This window comes from Helicoverpa armigera, chromosome 13 (genome assembly GCF_030705265.1).
Source record: "Helicoverpa armigera isolate CAAS_96S chromosome 13, ASM3070526v1, whole genome shotgun sequence".
Lineage (NCBI taxonomy): Eukaryota > Metazoa > Arthropoda > Insecta > Lepidoptera > Noctuidae > Helicoverpa > Helicoverpa armigera.
In genome coordinates, this window is record NC_087132.1 from 2,652,583 (window position 1) to 2,678,746 (window position 26,164).

The 26,164-nt window shown below is 40.9% G+C and overlaps 5 protein-coding genes across 10 annotated transcripts; 3 read left to right on the forward strand and 2 right to left on the reverse strand.

The window, feature by feature from the left end:
* Window positions 1-2: 2 nt before the first annotated feature.
* LOC110384421 (pancreatic lipase-related protein 2) lies at window positions 3-7,441 on the reverse strand. The gene is made up of 7 exons (XM_021345701.3): window positions 7,366-7,441; window positions 6,014-6,180; window positions 3,694-3,817; window positions 2,320-2,565; window positions 1,855-2,037; window positions 1,312-1,471; window positions 3-843 (listed from the first exon to the last, which is right to left on the reverse strand). Exons 1-7 carry the CDS (start codon window positions 7,424-7,426, stop codon window positions 636-638), a joined length of 1,149 nt encoding a protein of 382 aa, XP_021201376.3. The 5' UTR covers window positions 7,427-7,441; the 3' UTR covers window positions 3-635.
* A 2,032-nt stretch (window positions 7,442-9,473) lies between these two features.
* On the forward strand, window positions 9,474-11,915 carry LOC110384373 (coiled-coil domain-containing protein 85C-B). Its single transcript, XM_021345640.3, has one exon. The coding sequence runs from the start codon at window positions 9,921-9,923 to the stop codon at window positions 11,145-11,147; it is 1,227 nt and encodes a 408-aa protein (XP_021201315.1). The 5' UTR covers window positions 9,474-9,920; the 3' UTR covers window positions 11,148-11,915.
* Window positions 11,916-11,995: 80 nt separating this feature from the next.
* Window positions 11,996-16,806, forward strand: LOC110384374 (radial spoke head 1 homolog). The gene is made up of 4 exons (XM_021345641.3): window positions 11,996-12,180; window positions 15,140-15,290; window positions 15,589-16,059; window positions 16,504-16,806. Exons 1-4 carry the CDS (start codon window positions 12,124-12,126, stop codon window positions 16,752-16,754), a joined length of 930 nt encoding a protein of 309 aa, XP_021201316.1. The 5' UTR covers window positions 11,996-12,123; the 3' UTR covers window positions 16,755-16,806.
* Window positions 16,807-17,672: 866 nt separating this feature from the next.
* LOC110384375 (protein dpy-30 homolog) lies at window positions 17,673-18,319 on the reverse strand. The gene is made up of 2 exons (XM_021345642.3): window positions 18,082-18,319; window positions 17,673-17,977 (listed from the first exon to the last, which is right to left on the reverse strand). The coding sequence occupies exons 1-2, from the start codon at window positions 18,157-18,159 to the stop codon at window positions 17,723-17,725; spliced, it is 333 nt and encodes a 110-aa protein (XP_021201317.1). The 5' UTR covers window positions 18,160-18,319; the 3' UTR covers window positions 17,673-17,722.
* Window positions 18,320-18,400: 81 nt separating this feature from the next.
* Window positions 18,401-23,911, forward strand: LOC126055564 (RNA-directed DNA polymerase from mobile element jockey). 6 transcript variants are annotated; one of them, XR_010277083.1, is made up of 3 exons: window positions 18,401-18,868; window positions 19,049-19,167; window positions 23,773-23,911. XR_010277083.1 is itself a non-coding variant. In XM_064037620.1 (3 exons), exons 2-3 carry the CDS (start codon window positions 21,691-21,693, stop codon window positions 23,784-23,786), a joined length of 1,203 nt encoding a protein of 400 aa, XP_063893690.1. In that variant the 5' UTR covers window positions 18,401-18,868; window positions 19,049-21,690; the 3' UTR covers window positions 23,787-23,911. The 6 variants fall into 6 exon arrangements, 2 of the variants coding, with proteins under 2 accessions (XP_063893690.1, XP_063893688.1); XM_064037620.1 differs by having other exon boundaries at window positions 19,049-22,879; XR_010277084.1 differs by lacking the exon at window positions 19,049-19,167.
* The last annotated feature ends 2,253 nt before the right edge of the window (window positions 23,912-26,164 follow it).

A 26,164-nucleotide genomic window follows, 5' to 3' on the forward strand; every position in this document is an offset into this window, starting at 1 on the left:
TGTAAAAGTAATAATTTATTCAATAATATTTCTAAATGGTAAGATTTTCTTTGGCTAAACTTCTCCAATCTGTACACATTTACACTTATAGTACTAGCAATTATAAATATTCGTCATAATTTTATTAATGAATAAATCTGAACATTTCATTTTGTAAATATTATGCAAATGACTTGCTCTAATAACAATTTACAGTTTGTTTAGTTTTTTTTGTTCTTACATAATTAACAATTTATTCCTTAAAAAAATAATAAAATAATATGAAAGCTTAATTACAATGAAACGCCATTTTATTGCGAGACGTATTTGTACAAAGGCTTAAAGCTGACACCTTTCGACTGCCAATAATTTTACCCAACAAAATAATTCCCTCCCACTTTCACTTAAAAATTAACGAGCTAGAAGGGGCGATAGAACGCCACAGACTTAATGACAAATAGAGTGCTCATATCTATGAATTAAAAAAGAATAGTACAACAAGTATGTACAAAAACACATTTTTACCGTATTTTGAAGTTGCTATTGCAATTTTTTTTACATAATAATTTCCGTCAAAAAGTTGCAATTTCTAGCCATGATTTTCTTTTCGAATTTCTTAACAACATAATTATAGCACTCTGTTTAAAACTATGTTATCAGACTACAGTATAATAATCGCTATCATTCTGCCTATACCGCGGGCCTCTCAGACGGACAGGCCGCGGTCGCTTGCGCGTGGGCTCGGCGGTCGCTGCGGCCGCGTACAGTTCGTCTAGGCAGCACCTATTATCACCTTCCTTGAGCCCTGATGTGTAAGGGCAGAATGGCGTCGCGAAGTCTTCGAGACAGTATGCACCTGATGCACTGGAATTAAGAATAAGATCGTGTGGTTTGAGGTATAAGGTTGTGGCTTTCTGAGAATTAATGAAGCGCAGACAAAACACACGGCGTGCACTTGGAGAGGCCTATGTCCAGCAGTGAACTGCGATAGGCTGATGATGATGATGATGAGACAAAACACATAGTTTATTTACTTGATCAGTCTTCAATATATGCTCTCTTTTAATGTGCACATAAATTAGTTAATCAAAGTGAGAGAATCTATGTTTAATTTTAGCGACGATGGGAGATCTTTATCTAACCTACTTTTCAAAAAGGAGGGCCCTCAATTTGTGTGATTATTTCAGTAGAATAGAGCCTAATTATTATGAGGGATTGCCCTCGGCTTAGCAAACCCCCCAGGTTAGTTAGGGTAAACCTTTGAAGAAGAAATTTTGGGGCTATTTTGTCATAAAAATCGCAGGATCTTAAGTCTACAATCATAAAACCAACCTCATAGGCGCAGGCTGTCCGATAGGCACGGGCAGGGCGGAGGCCCGGGATGGTGGCACCCGCACCGAGCACCGGCGCCCGCACGGGGCTGCCTCTCTGGAGCGAAACAGACTCTCTGCTTGATAGCAGATCGACCAGATGTGGCTGCAGAGCGCCTCGTCTATAAGGGGGGATAAAGAAATTTCAAGTAAATTGTAGTAGGAATAATTCTTAGGTAACTATTTAGAAGGTAAGTACCTATTCTGCGACATAACTTTTTTCTAGGCAAAAAAAGATATCTTCTATTGCCATCCTGAGCTTGTAGAATGAATGTTACCTTCCTACCTATCGCAAAAAAAAAACAACATTTAAAAGTACCTACCTACAATTACTAATGACTTCCTCCAGAATGTGCAACTGGAGGAAGTGTCAACTGAGTATCACGACTTCATTTTCCGTTGCATTTCAAGACCTCGATTAATCCTTTTTACTGGGCACAGGTGAGTTGTTGCATCACAACTGAATATCTGTTACCTGTCTATAACGTTAACCAGCTATACTCACTTGGTGTATCTTCACAATAAGGCTGGCTCCTTCCCCCATTGAGACAGAAGTCGGCGTGACCGAGCCGGGCAGCCTCTCCGTAGCGGCCGGCGTTGGTGTGCAGCACGTGGACCGCACGAGCGTCGCCCGGGTCTAGGCGAAGTGCCGGCGCTGATCGGATCAGAGGACGTGCTGGGTCTAACCCTGGAATGACGTCGGTATAACGTATAGATTTTCGCATAACACATAGTCTAAAAAAATCATGGCAAAAAACTATAAGATTGATTATGTATTTGAACAAAGCTGATGTAATCGAGTTCGGGGTATCGTAGTTATTACTGCATGCCCTGGGAATCGCATTCTTAATTGTGTTTCATGGACAGAATATATGCATGAATATGTACTCTGTGTGTGCTTTTCGTGGGCAACTAGTATACTTGTTTATCTTCATCATCAGTTGCAAAAGTAACAGTCAAGTTAACTTACCAATGATCCTATTCAATCTAAAAGTCAAATAGTTAGCGATGATGCCACACAGATGAGCGCCAAGCGAATGCCCCACACAAGTGAGGTTGTCAGTCCTGAGCCCCGCTCGACGCAGGGCTCCGAGCGCTTCAGCCACGCAGCGAGCCACGGGCCGCAAGTTGTGTACCGCAGCCACGTAGCACGGGGGCTGGCAGAGCGCTCCCCAGTCTAGCATGAAGATATTGTAGCCACCGCGGCGCAGGTATGCTGAGGAAATAGGTATGTTTAGGTTCACATTGAGGTCTAAAGACGGTCGCCAAATGGTGTAAGCTGATTCAATAAACGAGTCACACTTAGAAAGATACAAGACACCATCTTTCAAGCATCTGTTAAATTAGTTTGAATAAGAAAAACGTTCGTATGTAGAGCAGTAATTTTTTCCTAGAGCCACCTAGGTACAGCAATCATTGATACAATTTTCGCGACTGTCAACGCTGATATGCAGGTCATTGAACCGCTGCAACACGTAGAGAAAGCCGTGGGAGTCGCTCCGCGCATTGTAATGCGACTCGTGCGCAACTGGCGGTGTTCCTACACGACAGTACCGGTGAACACTTGCACTTTCTTCTCTGGCCACGATCCAGGGAAGCTCATTAATGCCAATAGTCACATATGTGTTCTTTAATTATGATGCGGTTTGCGTACTTAGGACCGTAATTTTGTTGTAAATTTTAGTTTTGTAATCGCTTTCCTCCTTTGTAATGTCTTTCCTTGCTTTGCGATGTGGTGAGAAACCTATGTTATGTAGGTAGGTACCTGGGTTGAATATTAAGATAATAAACTACTTTTCCATTGTGTACCGTCACGTATTCTTTCAAATAATTAGATAATCAAACAACGGAACAAAAGTTTTCAATAATTATAACCTGTTAGGTGTAATACCTAGCTGCTGAAGTTTTCTATGTCCAAAATTTGTCACTGTGCACAACACATCAAATACATGCCCACATGCCCCCATAACTTGGCGTATTTATGCCGTCGATCGATCAGAACTGTAACGGTTTTTGCGGAAGTAGATACTGTGGTACTAACTAGGTACTGCGGCAGTCACAGGCCAGCATTAAACTGACAATGGGAATGACATTATTCACTACGGATACATTAGGGTGCTGCCATGGCTATGGTTACATTCTTTTTCTTTGGTATGAACTTTACTAAAGCTTGAATCTACTTTTAAAATTTAAAATTAAAAAAATCATGTCCTCAGCATCTACTTCATATGAAACCAAAACCTAATTTTCCTATTTCAAACCACTTGGTAGATATTTAAATGATGGCCATCATAGTAACTATGATATATCAAAAGAATTAAAAAATTCTAGAACCATTTTTTACCGTCTCTCAACACGACAATAGGCAAAGTGTCGTCTCCTCCCGCATATCCATGGATGAGTAGAACGTTCTCGTGCGCCGGGTCGTAACCACTCTGACGAAGCCAGTCCTGGCTGCTTAGATCTACCTAAAAACAGACACATACGTGCATTAAAAAATAATATTTCCATCAATATAGAAAAGGAATAGGTAAGGTAAGGTAATAGGTTTTTTTAAAGGTTGGACCTAAAATAGTTCCTTGCGGAACACCAATAGCGGGTTATGAAATTTTCGTCGGTGTTGTAATTTTTACGGTGCGATCTTTCCTTAAAAGTTTTATTTCTATTACTAAATGTAAGACGGATATAGAAAATATCGCAAGAACTACTCGGTTGAAAACGCAATGTTTTGTGTATTTTATGAGGAAAAAGCTAGTGAATGTTTTACCGCAAACACAAAGCTTTCTTCATTATCAGAACAAAACTTCTTATTTTTCGTCAAGCAAGGCACAAAAGCGTCGAAGACAAAAATCCTCCTGACAATAACAAAAAAATCAAAGCAGACTCTTCCATTTCTAACAGAACAAAGCATCCTCGTTTCAAGGACAACCAAATGGTACCAAGTAGGTTTGTAACACAAATGTTGTTTATTGTAAATTCAGTGGTACAGTGGTACAGCCATGAATGGACCGTGTGTGGACGCAATAACTTATGAGTCCCGCGAAGGAAGACCCAGTCCCCCGAGGACGAATAGCGGTATTTTGGACGCATTCTTGTATAGGCAGTGTATTCACTGGATAGGCAGTATCGTGGTTACAAAAGTGAAATGATTGACGATGAATATATGATGATTGATGATGAATATTTAGGTGGCCACCTGGCCACCTAAATAGCACCGTGTAGAAACCCATCCGTGTAGAAACCCCAAGCTAGTAGAAGGGTATCCTAACGACAAAATATTTCGCTAGTTCTTTCTCGAAAGGTAAGGCAGGGTTGCAGGCAGACGTAGGGTCATCATTATGTAACTACCTAGAACATCCTTTTGTATTCTTTGATCAATAAGAGGCAACAATCCTTGACACATTTCTACTGTCCCTATTTTCCATCTTCCGAAACATAACACTTATCTGTTTAATCGGATCGATACAAAAACAGCGTCTAGACAATACAGAAAATCGATTAAAATTTTACGCAAAGCATCTTGCATGTCTATATCGATTACTCAATGGGCATTACTAATAGTAATAGGTAAACAGTGGAGCACACTTGGTCACAGCTGATGAAACACGGAGGTGAGCGCTTTCGTTCATAACGCACATTATTTATTATTGAAATATGTATTACTTACTAGATATTGTGAGGCTCAGTTTAGATTTGTAACGCTCCAATAAAAATTTCGTTCTTTTCAGTTTCAATGTTAACTCTACTTCTTTGGTGTAAATAAAAATTGGTCTTCAAGATATTATGTTTTCTTTCCATGATCTTAACTTTCATGAAATAAGATTAAATTTAAATCGCAAGAAACGTGTGCCCAATTTATTAGCAACACAGAATTCAGCTACCAAGACCAAGACCCTTGTTCAGCAGTAACACAAATGCAGCATTCACACCAAAGAGTGACCTAATCATGCATGACATGGAAATCGTCAGAGAAATATTTGGACACAATTTCTGGCTCAATGTTGGTGTGAAATCTAAATACACGTTGTGCTGTCATACGCAGCCCAAGTGAATATTATCATGCGTCCAAGTAGGTAACTCGTGTCCTCTTAAATAACACGGGCCATGGGGCCATGGAGATCACGTAACGTAAGGTAACGCAATAACAGGCTACAAACTTGCCCTATCAGATCCTGAAAATTATTGTTTAATTTATCATATTATTCGAAGTATTGCTAACACAACATTACATTGCGTGTCTATTAAGTAAAGGCCCGTGAGAACTAAGATCTCAAACAATGTGTTGGACAGATATTTTTCAATCCCTCATTGAGATGTAGGTAAACATGACAATACAATGCTGATGTTTCTTATAAAAACTTGTGAACATATTCATTAAGATAGGTACCTACTCATATTGACAGAATTAGAAATGGACCGACATCCGTAGGGTGAAATAAAAATATTCAAGAAACAACCCCTAAAGCAACAGAAAACGCGGCTAGTGTCATCCTAATATTCTTTCAAGTATCCAACCTAATAATCTGGACGTTAGGAGAAAAAAATCGGTTCCAGTTAAAAAGCACCGGCTCCAAGAACCTCACTCAGTAGGAGACCGTACTGCCAATCAACTAGTGAGCTTTTTCTAACTCCGGGAATGATAAAATCAGGACTGTTTTACTCACAACATTCTTCACAGGATCAGATTCAGTATATAAATGGAGATTAACATCAGGATCAGGACAGGCTTCCTTCTCCCGTCGCCACACGCAGTCTTCAAACGTAGCGTTGCCGTATGCATCAGTGTGCAGCAGTAACGCCTCTTTGATTGGGTGTCTTTGTGAAATTGTACCTGCACCAAGAATAAAACAAAATTTACCATAAGTAAGCAACTTTATATATTAGAAAATTCTATAGAATCTAGGAAAGTGGCACTACAGATAGGCTGTAAATCGTAAACGTAGTTAAGTATTAAGTTTTCATAAACAATATTTCTTGTTAACTCCTATAAAGGTAGGTTATAGGACAGGTTTTATAGTACTGTGGGCTTTTTCTTCATTGATTCTGAGGTCAGTTTCTCTTCGCATTGATGAAGGAATTATTGAATCAAAGGATTGGTCACTTTCTCTGATGGTGACGAACAAGTTCCGTTCATGGAAAATTCATCAAAGATTTGGGTAACGTCTGACTGTTATTTATGTTTGCTCAAAAAGCATCGTGTGTAGTAGCTGATCCATTTCAGAAAAAAAGCTTAATTAAGAGTCATGTCCTATGATGTTATTCAATAAAAGTAAGATTAATGTGCCAGTACTCCATAATAGCAACATTAATGACGATATTACACTTGCATATCTCTAAGATTACATAAAAGAGAGCATGGTAGGTATTTAAATGATGGTGTAGCGTGGATAACTAGCAACTTACTGTGGATAATTACTAGTTTAGCAATCATTTCAGTGAAAGAGCCTGCATAATGCACGTATACGTAGAAGCTTAGATAGGGGCTCAACGAAAGGGAACGGATTGGCTAATTGTCACTTGCAATTAGACTAGGTATTGCTTTAGAAGGAAACTGTTGTTAGTACGCACTAGTTATCTTGATAGTGGATACCCTGCTAATGAGAAAAGAAATACCTAAGAGTCGTATCACTCATTAGAAGTGATAGGAGTCCTACCGATCGAAATTGCTGGAATGCAGGGCAGGATTCACGAGTGAATGAAGTAGTCTGCAGGCATGAAGGAATCTTATATTTAGGTAGGTATATAAAAATAACTGTAGCGACTGAAAACACTGATAAAAAATTGAACTCAATTACCTTGTCACTGAAAATGTAACGGTACCCGCGAAATTAACGTTCTTTGAGGGAAAACTACTGGCCAGAGTTTACCAGAAAATAATGCCGAAATATTGATTCCATTTCTAACTATTTAACAAATTATTCAAAAACTGCCTCAACAATACCTATTTATGAAAATAAAATAATAATTATAATATATACCGACTAAAGTTTTGCAAGCTGGCTACATGATAACATACCTTGCACGAGCAGTATGATCGTGAGGCAGGCTGTATGCGCGAGCGCACGGACGCGCGCCATCCTTGCTGAGCACTGAACTACTGGCGCTAGACTCAGTGGGGGCCAGCCTACCCCCGTACGAAGCAGTTTGCATACACTTGCCAAATTACTCGCGTGGAATACCGATGAGCTAGTGAAATGGGTGAACTTGACTTGTGAACTGTCAGAAGTCGGTATGTGAATATTTTAGTTTGGTTATTTACTTAGCGTTGGTAATACTGTATTTCGACAGCTAACCAGGGATATCAGTTTGGCTATTCTCGTGTCTTAAGCCGTTTTACTTTCCCCCGAAATTCCTTATCTGGTTGCAGTGTTAATGTCTTTAGGCTTCTGTCAGGCTATTTTTGTTTAGCTAGCTGACACGATGACGATTAGGATCTCATTACCACCGTCATTATTAACCCCAACTTTGTTGGGGTCGGCTTCCAGTCTAACCGGATTCAGCTGAGTACCAGTGCTTTACAAGAAGCAACTGCCTATCTGACCTCCTCAACCCAGTTACCCGGGCAACCTGATACCCCTTGGTTAGACTGGTGTCAGACTTACTGGCTTCTGACTACCCGTAACGACTGCCAAGGATGTTCAATGACAGCCGGGACTTACAGTTTAACGTGCCATCCGAAACACAGTCATTGGTGTCTAAGATATACTTAGAAAGTACATACAAACTTAGAAAAGTTGCATTGGTACTTGCCTGACCTGGAATCGAACCCGCGCCCTCACACTTGAGAGGTTGATTCTTTGCCCACTAGGCCACCACGACTTAGTTACGGGATAACACCAACTGTAAAATGAATTTTCCTTTATTGGTTGACATGACAAATCTCTGTGCGTAATTTTGCATTTAAGAATCATGTCATTCCATCATCGTCAGCTCTACTAAAGAACATCCACTGCTGAACATAAAAGCCTCTCCATTAATTTGGGAAAGGACTGGTTGGAAGAGGCCTATGTCCAACGCTAACCTTTTTAAATCCTACGCTACGTTTGGTGGTTCGCCTGTTTTCCTCTTGTGGTGCATCTTTCGGTTTTTACATGGTTGCTGAAGCAATGAGCTCAATCGGGCAAGCCACTATATTATATCCCAACACGAGTTTCTTTGTATACTTCTTATGTAATTAAGAATTATGGTAGTAAATCCCTCTTACCTCTTAAGAGTACCTACTTAGTAGCATTTTAGCGCCTGACGTTAAATCATCTATGTAGAACCTCAGCGCGCTTTGCTATTATATTATTAGAGGTGACTAAGTTAGGTATGTAGGTTAGGTACTACAAAAGAAACAACATTATACAGGTATACTTATAGTGAAGTTATTTGCACCACATTTAACGCGATATTGCATATGAGTGTAATAGCCTCTTGCAAGTTTAGCAAAGGGGTGGCGGGACATAGAAAAAGGGTGGGAAACCCGTTTTTAAAGTAAGCTCCTGCATAATTATGTAGAGCTCTTTGAAGGCAGTTATGTTTCTAGTAACATCCATAAAATAAAACCTGCATTAGGAGATAAACGAAAACTTCATTAAATTGACCGACACCAGCGAGTCTGGTGGATTTCAGGAGACTCAATTTTCTAGAAAACTACTTTTCAACAGGTTAGCAAATCGTTGATGTTGTATTCAAAGTGGTAATCGATAGAACAAGGTGATCTGTACTTGTTAAGTGCAGTTGACCTCGCGAAGTCATGATCTTTTCAATGCCAAACATAGTAGAGTGAGAGACCAGCTTAAATAGTAGGTACATTGATGCCTTTCGTTGTTGGAATAGATGATGGTAAACAAACATGCCGCCGCCTGATTATCTTTGTACCTGCTTGGTATCCTTAGCTTCAATTCTGCTCTACAACATAGAATATTCGCCATTGCTCACAGTGGGGAACCGTGCTATTGTTGTAGAAAGATATTTAACTCGCTATATGAATAGATGAGAGCAATCCCGGCTCGTGGGCCTGCGCGTCGCCGCCGAGCGTGAAGCGCCGGAGCCTGCGAGTGTGTCTCTCGACAGTCAATGATTTCTTGTTGTTATGTAGCATTGTGTATGTGTGCGTACACGCAGGTGAGATGGCGGCGCGAGAGCGGGACGCCGCGCGCAGAGCCTCCGCGCAGGTAGCGCCGCCCGCCAGTCCGAGACATGCGCCCTGCGCGCGCCCGCGTTGTGCCGTCGTACATACGGTCACGCATAACCTGCTTTTAATAAACAACATCACATAAACGACAGTTTCCGGCTAAGTTAACATAACTTCGACAAAAAACAGTTAACAGTGTTCACAAACAGTGTTTGACAAGTGCTTTTCGTTGATACAAAGAACCACGGTTGAGTTAATTGCGCGAATGCCACGCTCTACAGCCTGCGCAGCCGGCGGCGCTCCCCACCTCTATACATACAAGGACGAATCGTTGAACTTATGCCGTCTCGTCTTTCGTATCTACGTGATCTGCAAGATTCGGAAATGAGCCCCGAAATCACAATGCGATGTATTGACTAAGCTGGTAACCGAAAACATCGGTTCCAACGACAATGTCAATCAATCAGAACGCAGCCCAATTTAATAAACAGAAGCAGCAACTAGGTAAACAGGGCCCGGAACCGGTCAACTTTCCACCGCGTTATCATCCGCCTCCTCTAGCTGCGAGTGGGCCCAAGCTAGCCACTATCGATCCGAACGCCAAGGAGTACAAGCCACCTTACGCAGGCAAATCTATCGACCCAAACAAACCACAGTACCCCATTGGAGCCCATGGTCCGGTTCCTGGTCCATACAGTGGCGGAAATATTCAATTTATAAAGTATCCTCAAGGGCCAGGATACCCGCAAGGATATCCTCAACCACCGGGAGCACTTCGCATGCCTCGATCCTCAGGCGAGGTAGTAACGAAAGCTGTAGTCCACGAGCCCGTCGAGCCAGCTGCACGAGCAAGGAGTGCAGACGACATCCAACGAGCGCAGCGCAATATCGAAGACGAACAGATACACAGAAGATCTGCTGACATGCTGAAGTTTACTAAACGCGTAGAACCTGAAGGACCTCGAGCTTCAACAGACCAGAAAAGGCAGATTCAAGCGCTTTTACAACAGATAAAAGCACTGAAAGAAGCTAATAGACGTCTGAGCGATGATAATCAGGAACTAAGAGATTTATGTTGTTTCTTAGATGATGATCGACAGAAGGGTAGAAAATTAGCTCGAGAATGGCAACGCTTTGGAAGATACACAGCATCTGTAATGCGACAGGAGGTATCTGCTTATCAGAACAAGTTGCGGCAGTTAGACGACAAGCAGCAAGAGTTAATTCGTGATAATTTAGAGTTAAAGGAATTGTGTTTGTATTTAGACGAAGAACGGGAGAGGAGTACATGTGTGAATTGCGGACGTGCGGCAGGAAGAGAGAGGGACGACGGTGACGGCAGCAGCAGTGGCACTAATGCTGAGGAAGGATCGCGTCCGGCACCGACAATACCGATCACGCATCCTCAGCTTGCCGAACGAACTGTACAATACGTCAGAGATTTGGAGCAAAAAGTTCGGCGACTAGAGGCCGAAAAAGGTCTTGGAAATGGTGGAAACGAACGTCCTGAAGCTGTAGTGCGAGCATTGCAGGTTTTAGAGGTTAGGGAGCGTGTGGAACGAGAGCGAAGAAGGCCAGCCCCCGATCTAGATTCTGGAGAACAGGCCCTAGTGCGAGAAATGTGCAACGTAGTGTGGGGCAAGTTGGAGGATGCACCGCCGCAAGCCCCGCCGCGCTAGCACATAACATAAACAATAAACAGTTAACGTTTACTAGTTTTGTGTCAAAGTGGTGTTTCGATCGAAAGAGGTGAACGAGTAAATAAAAAGTTGTTCAAAATAAAACGCAGATGGAATTCGACTTGATTGAGGTCATCCATCCGCTGTCTCGTGACCTAAAGAGCAGAACTGTGTCGAACATATAAAAGCACATAAACATAGTTATAGTGTGAAGGGCCTTAGAGACGAATGTGATGTATAACTTGCCACGATAGAACCATGTAGCCGGAACCCGAAAAGTACAAAAATTACTTATGAGTTGTAGCTGTAGTACATTAGATTTAGTGTTAAATCTCGTCTTTAAGTCGACAAATGTTTGATTTTTCTCTTCTTGCTTAATTGTTATGAATAATTATTAATTTTATGGAAAATATTGGAGAAACTAATTAATTATGAGGCTATAACTACATTTATATTATTGTCTGTGATTTTCCTGAGGGCTGGAATAATGATCAAGAATTTCTTAACGATGCTCATTGCGATAGCAATTGTCACTTGCCTTAATGTTCCTCTGTATTCTGATTTTAAATCTGTTTCGTTGTCCTTCTATATGCCTAACTATTGCCTAGATCTAGTCAGTCAATAACTCACTTGGTTTAATGTTTTAGAGACAAAGTTATCCCAGCTTACTGAACTTGTCCATTTGCGTAGCTTGCTTCAATTTTGATTATATTATGTTATTAATTTATTCAGACTTGGGTGTGTGAGAAATAAAGCTATTTCTGTTTATGTCTACATATTTTAATTAATAAATTAAAACTGCATTTTGATAGGTAACATTTTGCTGACGTCTAAGTTAAAACCTGCGTTGTAACTTTACCATTTTTCTACTGGTTGAATGCTATATTTTTTTACAAAATGAGCAATCTCGGATGTCAGAATTTGAAGTTCGTGTCATCTGCATATTATAACGTTTACACAAATAAACAAATAAATAATGCCGGGACCTGGGGAAGAAAAAGGCGAAGGACCTGAGGATCAGGATACTATTGGGGTAAAGCATTACCTTTTCAATAGATGCTATTGATCATGAGCATCAATTGAGATACGTACCTAGGTAGGTACGTAGGATGCTCATAAAAATGCTGACTAGGTAGTCAGCATTTTTATGAGCATCTTTAGGGGGACCCTTTATATCATATAGCATATTGTACTCTGTAAACAAGTCCTTACCGAGCACCGGCAATTTATCCAAAACACCAATTCTGCCGTCGTACGAGAGAAGGGCACATTTATCATTTTGGTCAAACTGAGATAATTGAGATTAAAGTTTTTACTATATTCTGCTTCATAGTGTGGAAACCTAATTGTTTAAAAGAAAAAAAATACTGATGATATATGCATAAAGGTTAGTACTATTATATTTTTTACTTTTTAGTTTTTATATATAATTAATTATTAAATAAATTCAAATTATTCCTTTCAACTTAAAAAAAAAAATATTGAAAAAATACCACTTACTACAGAGAAAAGGCATAGTTAACCAAATGTGACTTTTCTTTTTAATATTTCAAGCAAATTGGTCATTGAATCTGACAGAAAGGGCACATTTGTCTAATTGCGCCTTTTTAATGTAAACTGACTTAATATTTTATATATAAAAAAAATAATAATAATCATGTGAAGAAAGTTTAATAAACTATGAAACATATTTATTGAAAAATAATAAATGGAAAATTAGCCTCGGCAATATCATTCAAATAAGCTCGAGGGTTGGAATTTTTCAATTTGAATGTTGAGGAGCAGTCTGCAAAATCAAAAAAATCTTGAATAATCATCTTCTTTACTATTGTGCGAGAGCCAGTATCAGATACAGCTTTGCAGAAATCCTCAAAGTCGTATACACGTTTTTTTTTGTTTTAAGAGATCGTTCCACTCTGTGGTGGAATTCATCAGCAGCCATGAATGTATGACCAACTTCTAAAATCACTCAAAAATGTAGCCAATAAATACTAATACATTATTATATTTATATTAATGTGTCACAAAAGAAGATTAATATAATAAAAACACGCAAATGTACCAAAAACTTAATCTTACCAGCGCAGCACAGACAAGCGTGCCACCTTCAGGTTCCCAAGTCACGGTGGGGTTCCCATTGACGTCGAGAGGGCGATGAAGTACCTAGGACTCGTCCTCGACGGCCGGTGGAACTTCGTCGAGCACTTCCGACGTTTGGGCCCTAAACTAGAGATCGCAGGTGCTGCCTTCAAGCGGCTCCTGCCCAATCTGGGAGGCCCAAACGCCCCCTGCCGTAAACTCTACGCGAGGGTCATGCGGTCCATGCCCTTTACGGGGCCCCGGTATGGGCACGTTCGGTACGGCCGCGGGCCGTACACTACCTGAACGTGCCCCAAAGGGTGATATCCATTAGGCTAATCCGGGAGTACCGCACGATCTCCCGCGAAGCAGCTGGCCTACTAGCCGGACAGCCGCCGTGGGATCTGGAGACGAGAGTCTTCTTGCGCCTGTACGACTGGCGCGAGGAGGCACAGCGCCGGGGGAAACCCCGTTGCCGCGGCCAGTTGTCGAGCAGCGGGCGGAGCTCCGGCACGATCTCATGGTGGCCTGGAGGGAACGACTGTCGCAACCCAGTGCAGGGCACGCCACCATAGGGGCGGTAAGTCCCCTCTTTGAGGAGTGGCTCGGCAGGAGTCACTCTCATCCCGGCCGCCGCGCTGGAGCAGGTAGACACCACAGGCGCCGGGTGTCGCAAGACGACTCCCGGCCACCGTAGGCGTGGGTCTGTGGGCGGTGAGTTCCGGTGGCTCATCGCTCATGTCTATTTTTAGAAAAAAAAACCACAGAAAAGCGTGGACTCATCGAGACACGTCGGGCACAACTGGCGCGTTTCAATCAAACCCTGCCCTCCTTTCCTCACCCCTAATCGTAAATAATTTTAAGAAAAGGCACAACTGGTTATTTGTGCCTTTTATACGTAAATTAATTCAGCCATGCATGGATCATTAATTAAGTAGACAGGGCACATCAGGTATTTCTTTATGTTATGCTGTAAGTGTGCCTTTTCAAAGTAGTTTTTAGTAATAATTTGCATGAAGTAATAGTCACATCTACGTATTTATGCCTTTTCAATATAATGGTAAATAAATGTGCCTTTTCATTGTATAAAACATGAATATTAGTCTCATTTGTGCCTTTTGAACCTACTGTATCTCCGGATTCATTGAAGATAAAATTCTATAAAAAATTGAGTAGATGCGCCTTTTTTTTCTGATTCCAAATATGTATATAACTCAGTTTTGACAAAAATGTTAGTTGTGCCCTTTTTTCTTACGACGGCAGAATTATTGCGCCTCGTGCATTGAGTTGCGTAAGGTTGTTTCGTGATCTTCATACCTGCATACTGACAATAACTACGCAGTTATCTTTTCTGCAAGTCTGCGGTTTTTCTTGGAAGTCTATACTTTTGAAAATAGATTGTTTTTATTTACACGACCACAATTGTTCTTTACCTACTTATTTTCGAATCATCAAAAATTAGCGCACTGGGTCCCGATTCTCCTATTTTTACTTAAGCGCCATTCGATTGACGTTCGACTCGATTCGACTGAGATCCGATCCCGACTCGATTACGATTGAAGCGTATGTGGCATTCCGCTATTTTTTCTTTGAAATAAACTTTTTTATCCTTTTCTATCATTCAATAATGAATCATTTTGTCTGCAAATGATTTACGACTGCAAAATGATTGTACAGCAAACTACCGTATACCTAGACCAAAATCATCAAAATAGCAGACCAATCGCACACCAATCAAATGTCAATCGAATACGATTGGTCTTTTATTAGTAGCAGAATGCCCGATATGGTTAAAACTGCTATTACGATCATATTGCGATTCGATTTCTATTCGATTTTGACATTATTAACTTAGGAGAATCGGGGCCCTGAATTGGTAGACAATGCCAACCTAACGTCACAAAGTTTCCTAGATCTACGTAGGTAAGAGGAATCCTGAAGGTGATAGACACGGAGAAGGCTGGGCAGTCCTGCCAAACGGTGATTACTACACAGGCTGCTACTGTCGAGGACAGAGAAACGGGAAGGGCTTGTACGTGTTCAAAAATGGTGCCAGATATGAAGGTACGATATTTTGAGACAAGCCTGTTAACTAGGCACTAACTTTAAAATGCGTAGGAGTTATAATTTCAAAGATTGAAACAAGATAGAGCTGCCTACATACCGATCTGTTGAAGGTGATGACGAATGTCTAAGATTTTTTGTCTAAGCGAGCACAGTTTGTAGCATTCTTTTATATCAAAATATTTTAATAATAATAGTCTACAAATACCGTATATGGAATGGACCAGTCTTGGTTACTTAGGTGGCGGTAACCTAGGAGTTTCGTTACTTAAAAGAACTTTTTATGAATTACTTTTAGGAGAATGGCGCAGAGCAATGAAGTATGGTGTCGGCCGCATGGTATACCCTGACGGCTCTCGATACGAAGGAGACTGGAGACACGACGTCAAACAAGGATTTGGCGCTTACTACTACCCGAACGGCGACATTTACGAAGGTGCCTGGTTCAAGGGCAAACGCCACGGTCTAGGCACGTATTTCTTTGCAGAGTACCAAATTAAATTCATGGGGACTTGGCTCGAAGGGGCGATTCAAGGTCCTGGACAGATTATCTACCCTAGATACCGGTACCATGGCTCTTGGTTGAAAGGAAAGCCTAAAGGCCCGGGGTGTTTTGTCTTTGACACTAACTGTATGCAACATGGATTCTATCTGCTTATCAAAGACCCAGCTTTAGAGGAATATGGTGAAGGCGAGGAGGAGAAAGATGAAAAAGACATAAAGGAGGAGAGATTGGAGGAAGAAGAGGTCGAGGTTGATGAGACTACAGGTAAGATCTACCGTCATGTTACAGTATTTGATAGACTTCTGGTCTAATCTTGACTGGTCCTCAATGAATTGAATGTTGGTAATGCTAGGCTTAAGTCAGGTTTTACGGAATAAAATGTGTGGGTTGCTGCGATTTAGTATTAATATGTAAATCAAATCGGATGCAAGCTAGTCTGTTCAAGTATATTTTAATTGGCGGTGGGGTCATTGGCACACAAAGACCTCGAAATTATATTTTTAGGTATTTGGAGACACGTGTGGGAATTAACTGTCTTCACATAAATCATTTTAAATTATGAAGTTGCATATTGAATTACACAAAAGAATATATTAAAGCTTCGTTTATCGTGATTTTAACTGACATCCCAAAAAGAAGAAGGTTCTCAATTCCACCTACTTTTTTAAAACTTGTTCTAATCTGTATCCTAAATTCCTTCGATCACAGGTAAGATCGCAACATGGCGCGCTCGCAACGTCACAGCTTACATGTCAGAGTTCCTACCTCCCGAGCCAGTTCCTCTGCCCGTCCACGACTCCGTACCTTCTCTGACTGACGAGAGCTGCATCATTACTGACGAGCTACAGTTCGACCAGCCGTCAATAGCGCCAGAAGAGGAGGGAGGGGATGACAACGATTCTTGGCTGATGCATAGACAACAGTTCCTTGAAGAGACTGTTCAAAAGGAGGATGCTTAATGGCTCTGTCTTTGTTGCTACTGCAAGATTTGGTGGATGTTTATGATATGATTATGTTTGAATAAAATGTTTTATTTAGTTTATTAAATGTATTTAAATGTTTTGAAGTGTTACTATTTATTTAAATGGAAAAATAAACTAAGTTAGGACTACTTAATATAAAAAAGAGCATTTTTGTATTTAGCCTATGCCATCCCATTACTATCCCAAGGTCTCTTTAGTACTCTTTCATCATTTACCTACTGTTGGAAGCGTAAGGTGGCTAGGAAGCGTCCAGGTTTTTTCACCAGTGCTTCCTCAGAGCACTTGTACATAAATATCCTTTAGATTTAATTTGCAAGCAGTTTCTGAGTTTTAATAAAACAACCTTTAAGTCTTAGATTATTTATTTTAAATAGCAAAATAAAATTACTTCTACATTCAACTTATGTTGTGCCACCATTGAGAACATCAAATGATTATCATTTAGTATATCAAGGCCCATGTATATACACTGCTTTATCATAAGACTATGTCCATTTGTAATAACATGCATAAAGTTATCGTCTAAAAACTATCATATTTCTTCAGTACATGTGAACAATAATTATTTCATACGGTTTGGGATTGGAAGTCAAGAGTGGTCCAAACTTCTATGGAATCACGAATTACACGGCTAGCGACCATGTGGACTTGAGCAAGTAATTGACTAGCATAAATGCTACTAAGTGTGTACATAACTTTATAATGCACTGAGATCCCTTGTCACGGCAAAATAGATCACAATAACTAATACTTAGTTGTAACAATAGTTTGGATTCTATGTCTAGCTATGTCTAATGTGTAGGAAAATTCTATTATTGCTCATATCTCAATAAGCGGATAAGTCTTTGTCACAACGTTGAAAACCAAAATTTAAACCCTAATACAATATGCATATTATTACTGCACAGCACACGTCTGCTGTGCATGTTACAACTGTGCAAATATTATGGTTGAGGGTTCGGTGGGGGGTTGTTGTTGGCCGACGTGTTGCTCTCGAAGGTACTCTTGTTCTTCAATAAGTACGCGGCCAAGTAATTGATGGGGTCCGGCGGTCTCTCCTTGGCCAGGGCAGAGAGACCCTGCAGGAGTATAGGCACTACGGTCTGGTCGAGATACTGACGCGTCGGAAGAGCGTTCAAGTCAATCCTCGATTTGCGGTTAGCGTTTGACTCGGTTTCTTTTTCCATTGATATTATTTTCTGAAAAGATTTTATGAATGTTACTTATCGTTTAGGGTATACCTATAAGTCTACCTCGTCTAAAATGGAGCTTAGAAACCAATGTTTATCGATATAATACTAACCCTTACGGATTCAGGTATCTTGGACGGAGGTTGTTCTTCCTTGGGGGCTTGTTGAGCTTGTGTTGAAGTATCTGACATCGGTTGTAACTATCAGATGAACATTCAATATGTATCTAATATAGTTATTTTATTTATTAAACCTAATAACAAAAGTTCACGCGAAATTACACGCACAGAATCGAATTATTTTAATACCGACATGAAATGTTTATTTTCAGGTTGAAATGTCAAACTTCTTTAGTGTCAAATGTCAAACAATACGATGTGTTTGGATATTTGTCTTTTCGTACATTGTGTTTTCGATTGATATTAATAAGCGTCTCGCCACAGAGTGTTTTTGGTTAGCACGTGTGTCTAGAGTTTTTGTTTATTTTGTGTGTTTAAGTGACTTTTTGTGACTTGTTTTTGTTTCTGTGTATTGTCCTTGTGTGCGTTTTTGATTGTGAACGTTTTCCGTTTAGTTAAGTAAGTCTTTAACCCAATATGGACCGCAACAAACCTCCCGACCCTGATCCGCCTGACATCTCTTTTGCTCCGCCATCCCCCAATTACCCACTTTCCCAATTCGCAGATGTTGCTTGCAGCATCGCGGAGTCCCAAATCCCTTCCCATTCCGAATCCCAATCCTCATCTAACCAGAACGGTAGGAAACGTTCTGGAGAAGATAACAATGCGTACAAACCGGCTAAGCAGCAGAGAAATCAAATAGGTCGCAGTAGATACTCTGCCACGGATAAAGCTCCATTCATTGTCCATGTCTCACGCTTGGAGTCCCAGCCTAATGCAGGTACCACATTGCACCCAGTCACTTTTGGCATGTTCTTAGTGAATAACAAAATCGCTAATGTCGTACGTGATGGCGTCAAGAAAGTTGGAAGGAACAGAGTTTCGGTAGAATTTGCATCCCCTCAGGATGCTAATTCTTTTATTATAAATGGTTTGTTAGCTAAAAATAGTTATGTTGCAGCAATTCCCACATTTAACATAACCCGTATGGGTGTTGTTACTGGTGTTCCTACCGACCTCACCGAAGAAGAAGCGATGAACTACCTCACTGTGCCCTCTGGATGTGGACGAATACTCAAGGTTCGTCGCATTAGTAGGAAAATATTTAGAGATGGTGTAACCGAATTCAAGCCTACTGAAACTTGCGTTATTACTTTCGATGGTCAAGTACTACCTACTAGGATATATTGTTGTTACACCTCTCTCCCGGTCTCTCAATACGTATACCCCACCATTCAGTGCCGCAAGTGTTGTAGGTTCGGTCACGTGGAGTCTATATGTCGCTCGAAACCACGCTGCAGCAAATGTGGCCACGATCACCCTGGTGATGGTTGCAACATTTCTGAGGGCGAGGCATTCTGTGTGCTCTGCTCTGGAAATCACTATGCTAATAGCAAGTCATGTCCGGAGTTAGGTAGACAGAAAGCTATTAAGAATCTTATGGCTGAGAAATCGCTTTCATATGCTGAGGTTAGCAAAACAATTCCTCCTGTTTCTCGCAACTATGCGAATGCTGTAAAATCTACAGTCAGTAATTCTCAGTCTTATCGCAAAACTGTTTACTTAAAGCCTAAGACCCATGCTCCCCTCTCTCCTTCTTACGACAAAGTCGCTCATCAGCATATTATTAACTCTCCCCCTTCTTCACAGCCTAATGGCTGCGCCCTCAGTAGCCCCCTTGATGATTCTAATAATTTTTCCTCTATAATTGAACTTCTAAGTAAAGTCCTTACAACTATATTATCCAATAATTCCCAAATACCGTCCAACGTCGCCCATCAACTTGTTACTCTTTTACTGAATATTAAAAATGGCGCCTCGCCAGGTATTCCTACAGTGGAATGTGAGGAGCGTGTTTCATAAGAAACATGACCTCATATTCCTACTCAACAAATACAAGCCCTTGGCTTGTTCCATCGCTGAAACTTGGCTTACCCCAAGTCTCAGCTTTCGCATGCCACACTTTAATATTTTGAGATGTGATAGGTCTGATGGATATGGAGGGTCGGCTCTTCTCATTAACAATAGAGTTCCGCTCTCGACCCTCTCGCTTCCGGCTCTGGATGGTGAAATTAACATTGTTGCAGCTAAATTCGAGGGTATAACAGTAATATCTATTTATATTTCCCACCCTCATCAAAATTTTTTAGCATCATTAAGAAACGTTTTTAATAATGTAGATGGGCCTATGCTAGTTATGGGAGATTTTAATTGCCACCATTTTAGGTGGGGCTCCAATCGTTGTGATGCGTTTGGGGAAGGTTTAGTAGAAATCCTCGATGACCTAAACCTGTGCATCTTAAATGATGGTTGTCCTACCCGCAGATCCCTTCCTGGGCAGCAAAAGAGTTGTGTAGATCTCACATTCTGTTCTGTAGAGTTGGCGGCATCGTTTCATTGGCAATGCACTGCTCTGACGCATGGTAGCGACCACTACCCCATTGTTGTTACTTTATTAAATAAAACCTATTTAGAGAAAAGTTCACCTCCACTTCTGAAATACAATCTGTCTAAACCGGACTGGTCAAGGTTTGCTTCTCTAGTGGAGGAGAAAATTAGTGTTCTTCCAAATTTAACTTCTGCTTTTCCACATTCTTCTGGTCACTGCCATGCTAAGAGTTGTTACGAGTCTTTCGTCTCAGCTATAACATCCAGTGCTGATTCCACATTCCCCCTGCGAAATAGTGCCAAAAGCAAAATCCCGTCACCTCCGTGGTGGGATCCAGACTGCACAGCCGCGATTCGCGAACGTAAGGAAGCTGAAAAACAGTACAATGCAGCGATGAACAACGACAACTTACTACAGTACAGACGAGTGTACGCCCGATCCCAACGGCTTCTTCGTAAGAGGAAACGTCGTGGTTGGGTTAAGTTCTGCACCTCTCTTTCTCCTTCCACTCCGGTGTCCGCAGTATGGAAGAGCATAAACCGCTTCAGACGTGGGTGCTCTCCATCAATATCCTCCCCCATCACTAGACAAACCGCTGAATCCTTTTTTAACAAAATTGCTCCAGCCTACGTTCCCTTGTCTTCAGAATTCGTTCACTTGCCTGTGAGTGTAGTGGATGACCCTTTGGACGAACCATTCACATTGGATGAATTAAATGCGGTGCTTCGTCATGTTCGGGATTCTGCCCCGGGCATTGATGGCGTACCGTATTCATTTATCGTTCACGCTGGTACAAGTGCGAAAATATATTTTCTTAATATCATAAATTATTGTTATTCTACTGGTTGGGTTCCTGATCAATGGAAACTCCAAATTATTATACCTCTACTGAAACCCGGCAAAAATGTTGATGATCCGAATGGCCTTAGACCAATTGCCTTGTCCTCAGTTTTGGTCAAGTTATTTGAGCACCTAATTAAAAATAGACTTGAGTGGTTGGTCGAATCTAGGGACTTACTGCCGAGTCATCAATTTGGTTTTAGGAAGGGACTTAGCACAATGGACAGCGTGGCAACATTAGTTACTGATGTTCGTACAGCATTTTCCAAAATGAATCTGTTGTAGCCGCCTTCCTAGATATTTCCTCCGCATACGACAGTGTCCTTCTTCCCATTCTCAGGCAGAAACTGCAAGAGCTGAGTCTCCCGGTCAAGATGGTTCAAAGTATATGCGGACTTCTTATGTCGCGGTCCTTGGTGCTGAGGGTACAGGGTGAGGTATTTGAGGAAAGATACGCATGGAAGGGCCTTCCTCAAGGCTCTGTTCTCAGTCCGTTACTATACAACCTGTACACAGTTGACATTGGTTCCTGTTTGAACTCGGACTGCCGCATTTTGCAATACGCCGACGACCTGGCGCTTTACGTTACCAATGCCTCAATTGTGGACGCGGCTTCATCACTCTGCCTTTCTTTGGACTCTCTGCACCAGTGGCTTCTAGATCGTGGTCTGTCACTATCTGCTCCAAAAAGCTCGGCAGTAATTTTCTCTCGGAAACGTCTGATCCCTCAGGTTAATATTTCAATCCAAAGTCAAGGCGTTCCTGTTGTTAAGAAGACAAAATTTTTAGGGGTCTATCTTGATGCAAAGTTGAGTGGGTCTGAGCACTTTGCTTACCTCGTCAAAAGGTGCGAAAGGGTAATATCAATACTGAAAGTCCTTTCGGGTGTATGGTGGGGGGCTCACCCTTACACCATGAAACTTATCTATAATGCGTTAGTTCGTAGCATATTAGATTACGGCTCATTTGTATTGATTCCTTGCAACAGGGGTGCCTTGGCAGCATTAGATAGGCTCCAGTCTCAATGCCTTCGAATCATCTCAGGTTGCATGAAATCCTCTCCCGTCAACGCTTTGCAGGTAGAATGCGCCGAACCTCCTTTAGCCCTGAGGAGGCAGTATCTAGCTTCCCGTTTTCTATCCCGAGTGGTTCCCAAAAGTTCCCACCCCCTCATTCCTAAACTTCAAAATTTAGATTCCTTATGCAGATCCTCCAAATACTGGGAGCATAAAGAAATCCCACTAATCCTGAAAACATACCGATTTATCCAAAATTTAAATTGCCCCATAAACCAAAACCGCAGATTACCCCTTTATAATTTTTCCTATGAAGTCCTTTGTTTTATTCCCAAGATATTCTATAATATCGGTATTTCCAAGAATTCCCCTTCGGCTAACTCTGCCTTCAATGCGGTGGTGGAAGAACGATGGCTTGGGTTTCAGAGATTTTTTACCGACGCTTCTAAATTAACATCCTGCAGTTACACTGGTGCTGCGGTATATTATCAAAACTCTAGAATTATTCTAAAATTTAAATGTCCAAAGGAGTCCTCTGTATTTACAGGTGAGTGTGTGGCATTATTGGAAGCTTGTATGTTCATAGAATCCCACGATATCAGCTCAGGGGTTATCTTTTCAGATTCCTTGAGCTGCCTCCAAGCACTATCCCAAAATCCTTTTAAAAGTAAACTCCATAGCCCAATAATACTAAATATAAAAAAGGTCCTGTTATCCTGTAGCATCCAACAAAAAGAGGTTCATTTAGTATGGATACCTAGCCACTGTGGTATCAAGGGCAACGAATGTGTGGACGCTCTGGCTAAAGATGCTTGTACATCAGTTACAGCCGACCCTGCGCACTTCTCCCTTCAAGGGTATGACCTGCTGAACCTTCCAAAAGCGCATCTTGAGACCGCATGGCAAGAATATTGGGACGTCTCCAGCAAGAAGAAGGGTGGTTACTTTTTTAATGTCTAACCCTTGATCCAAACCAAGCCCTGGTATTTCCATTTTAAAAAGTATCCCAAGCATGTGATATCGGTCCTTAGCAGAATTCGTTTAGGTCATTGCTGCACGCCTGTTTTTCTGCGCAAAATTCGTGTTCAGGACTCGTCTCTCTGTGAGTGCGGATTGGATGAAGGGAGCCTGGAACACATATTTTTTAGCTGCCCCGTAAATTCCTCATCCTTCGACTTGTATAACCGCCTCATTAAATTAAAGATTCCTGTTCCAATTAACTTCCCTTCCCTTTTAACATATTCCTCTCCAGAACTGTTCCACATCCTATTGATCTTCATCCTTCAAAATAATATTAAATTGTAGACTTTGGCCTAGTTAGGCCATTGTCTATGTGGTTGTGGCAATATTTTTTATTTTATTTTATATATATATATATTTTGTGTGTTATATTTCTATGTTCTAACAATTTATCAATTTTTATTTATGTGTTTGTTTCAGTGCCGTCCTACTAACTCAACAAGTCCTACAAGAAGAGAAAGCAATTTCTTTTTTTTTTTTCTTAAGTTTTATTTCTTTATTACATTTTATAATAATATATACCTACTTGCTTCTCATATCACTTGTCAGTGGCAGAATCGTCGACGTAGACTTCGACGGCATTGATTGCCAGAAACAAAAATAGAATAGAATAGATATTAATAAGCAGTGTTGTTTGTTATTATTTAATGCATCTTCTGTACATACTTGTTTCATTTAGATAAAGATTTATTTGTGAATATATTTTTATTTAGATTGCAGTGCTACCATTGTAAAATAGTCTACCATACACTACAGAAATGTTGCTCTATAGGCAAAAAGAGTTGGTAAGCTAGCTCAAAACAACAAAACCTTTGTGGAAATTAGCTAATAACATTAATATTGAAAAATCCTATCCCTTTTAATTTCAAATAACGAAGCATAAAATTAACGGGCCTACTTTCAAATCTGTTCCATTACCTGTACAAAGTCACCCGGAGCTATTTCAAGACTCCACAATGTTCAAATTAGTTTTAGGCCTATACTACACGTATAGTCATGAATGCCTATCCTGGATAAAGACCGATAATACAATGTACCTGCTTAATCTCCAATTATCTATCTTCTTGCAGCATTATTTAGCCAGTTGTTTTAGTTCATTTTGTGAGCTAACTACAACCTGCTGTAAATATATCTATTTATGCCTCTTGTTAGTGCATTTATTTAACTTTCAACATATTATTTATATTTTTAAATATTAGATTATAAAAATAAAATAAAAAAACATTAAAAAATATAAAAAATAGATGGCCACCGATATCGGGCACAGGGTCCAAGGTACCGGTGGTTAGGGTCCCAGAGACAGAAACCTCCTCACAATACGCGCCGTATCAAGGAGTACTGCCTTCTGAATCAATCCCTTGATCCAGCCGCCCAACGAGAGCCTCCTGAGGTGTTGGTCGAGGCTCTTGGCTATTAGACCATTGGCCGTAATGACAATCGGCACAATAACAGCCGTGTCGACATCCACATGGCGACAACCTCGTGCGCTAAGTCAAGATATTTTATTTGTTTCTCTTTCTCAGCTTTCACGAGGTTCTCGTCATGCGGGACGGTGACATCGACTATCATCGCGCGGCGCGCTAATCGATCTATCACCACTATATCAGGCTTATTGGCTGAAATAGTCCTGTCAGTGATGATAGATCGATCCCAGTACAACGTGATATGGTCCTTTTCGAGAACTGGGTCGGGCGCATACCTGTAGTACGGTACCTCAAGATCTACAAGTTTGTATTGCAGAGCAAGCTGCTGGTGGATGATCTTGGCCACTTGGTTATGCCTGTGCAAATATTCACCGTTAGCCAAACGAGAACAACCAGATATAATATGTCTGATAGACTCACCCGGATGGTGACATGCCCGACATATGTCAACCGTCCCGTCTTTCATAATATACCTCCGGTAGTTATTCGTCAGGATAACTTCGTCCATAATTGCACATACAAACCCTTCGGTTTCTCCAAATAGGTCACCGAAGCGTAGCCAAGCTACGGACGCATTGAAGTCTACATCGGGGCCATGAAGAGCCCCGAAGAAGCGTCCGTGTAGCTGTTTGCTCTGCCATACCCCCTTGCGATCATGGGTAGATAGTACCACAGGTCTGCGCCAGTTCTCATTTGCCAACGATAGCGGGGTGAGTCCTTTGTCCACTGCTACTATATCACGATGCATACCCACGTCGCTTTTGAGAAGATATTCTCTGAGACTGCACACCTCACGGTTGTGGAGCGTCTTTGTTATGCCTCTCTTTATTAAGATAATGTAAACAAGGTCTACTGATGGCACTGGTGCTGAATCTTCTAGGCTTTTTTTAGTGACCCCCTGGCCTGGCCTGAAGACATGACCATCTTCATACGACACTTCTTACTTTACTTATCTTCCAGTAGGTACGCCCTAATTAATATATTTTCGATTAATAAGTAATGTTTACTACCTATCTTATTTCTAGCATGAATTCGGTAACGGGAAAACGAGGAAGCGTCAATTTTAGGAACTCCCTTGGTTTGTAGTGTTTTGTGATCGATACCTCCATGTAATTTAATTCATAAGGCAGAATATGGAACACTGTATAGATTTAACTTGTGATTCGGGATGTTGGATGCAAAAGCTTCATATAACTGTCACTAGAGGGTGACACCATTCTGTCTCATTCCACCATCACGGAACAAAAATATTTATTTACATAATACTGTTTATTGCACAACGTTTATTTAATTGCTCTCTAATGACCTCCGCAAATAGAACGTCAAATTAATTAATGTTCAAGAAATTATCAAACACTTACGACTAATGCTAATGATTAATTAATATA

Coding starts and splice junctions, on each gene's coding strand:
- LOC110384421 (XM_021345701.3), bottom strand. CDS start 7,426: ATGGCGCGCGTCCGTGCGCTCGCGCATACAGCCTGCCTCACGATCATA. Junction 6,181..7,365: donor GATCATACTGCTCGTGCAAG/GTATGTTATCAT, acceptor TTCTTGGTGCAG/GTACAATTTCACAAAGACAC. Junction 2,038..2,319: donor TAGATTGAATAGGATCATTG/GTAAGTTAACTT, acceptor ACGTCATTCCAG/GGTTAGACCCAGCACGTCCT.
- LOC110384373 (XM_021345640.3), top strand. CDS start 9,921: ATGTCAATCAATCAGAACGCAGCCCAATTTAATAAACAGAAGCAGCAA.
- LOC110384374 (XM_021345641.3), top strand. CDS start 12,124: ATGCCGGGACCTGGGGAAGAAAAAGGCGAAGGACCTGAGGATCAGGAT. Junction 12,181..15,139: donor AGGATCAGGATACTATTGGG/GTAAAGCATTAC, acceptor AAAGTTTCCTAG/ATCTACGTAGGTAAGAGGAA. Junction 16,060..16,503: donor CGAGGTTGATGAGACTACAG/GTAAGATCTACC, acceptor CTTCGATCACAG/GTAAGATCGCAACATGGCGC.
- LOC110384375 (XM_021345642.3), bottom strand. CDS start 18,159: ATGTCAGATACTTCAACACAAGCTCAACAAGCCCCCAAGGAAGAACAA. Junction 17,978..18,081: donor AGATACCTGAATCCGTAAGG/GTTAGTATTATA, acceptor AAATCTTTTCAG/AAAATAATATCAATGGAAAA.
- LOC126055564 (XM_064037618.1), top strand. CDS start 18,565: ATGGACCGCAACAAACCTCCCGACCCTGATCCGCCTGACATCTCTTTT. Junction 18,869..19,048: donor GGAGTCCCAGCCTAATGCAG/GTACCACATTGC, acceptor GTTATGTTGCAG/CAATTCCCACATTTAACATA.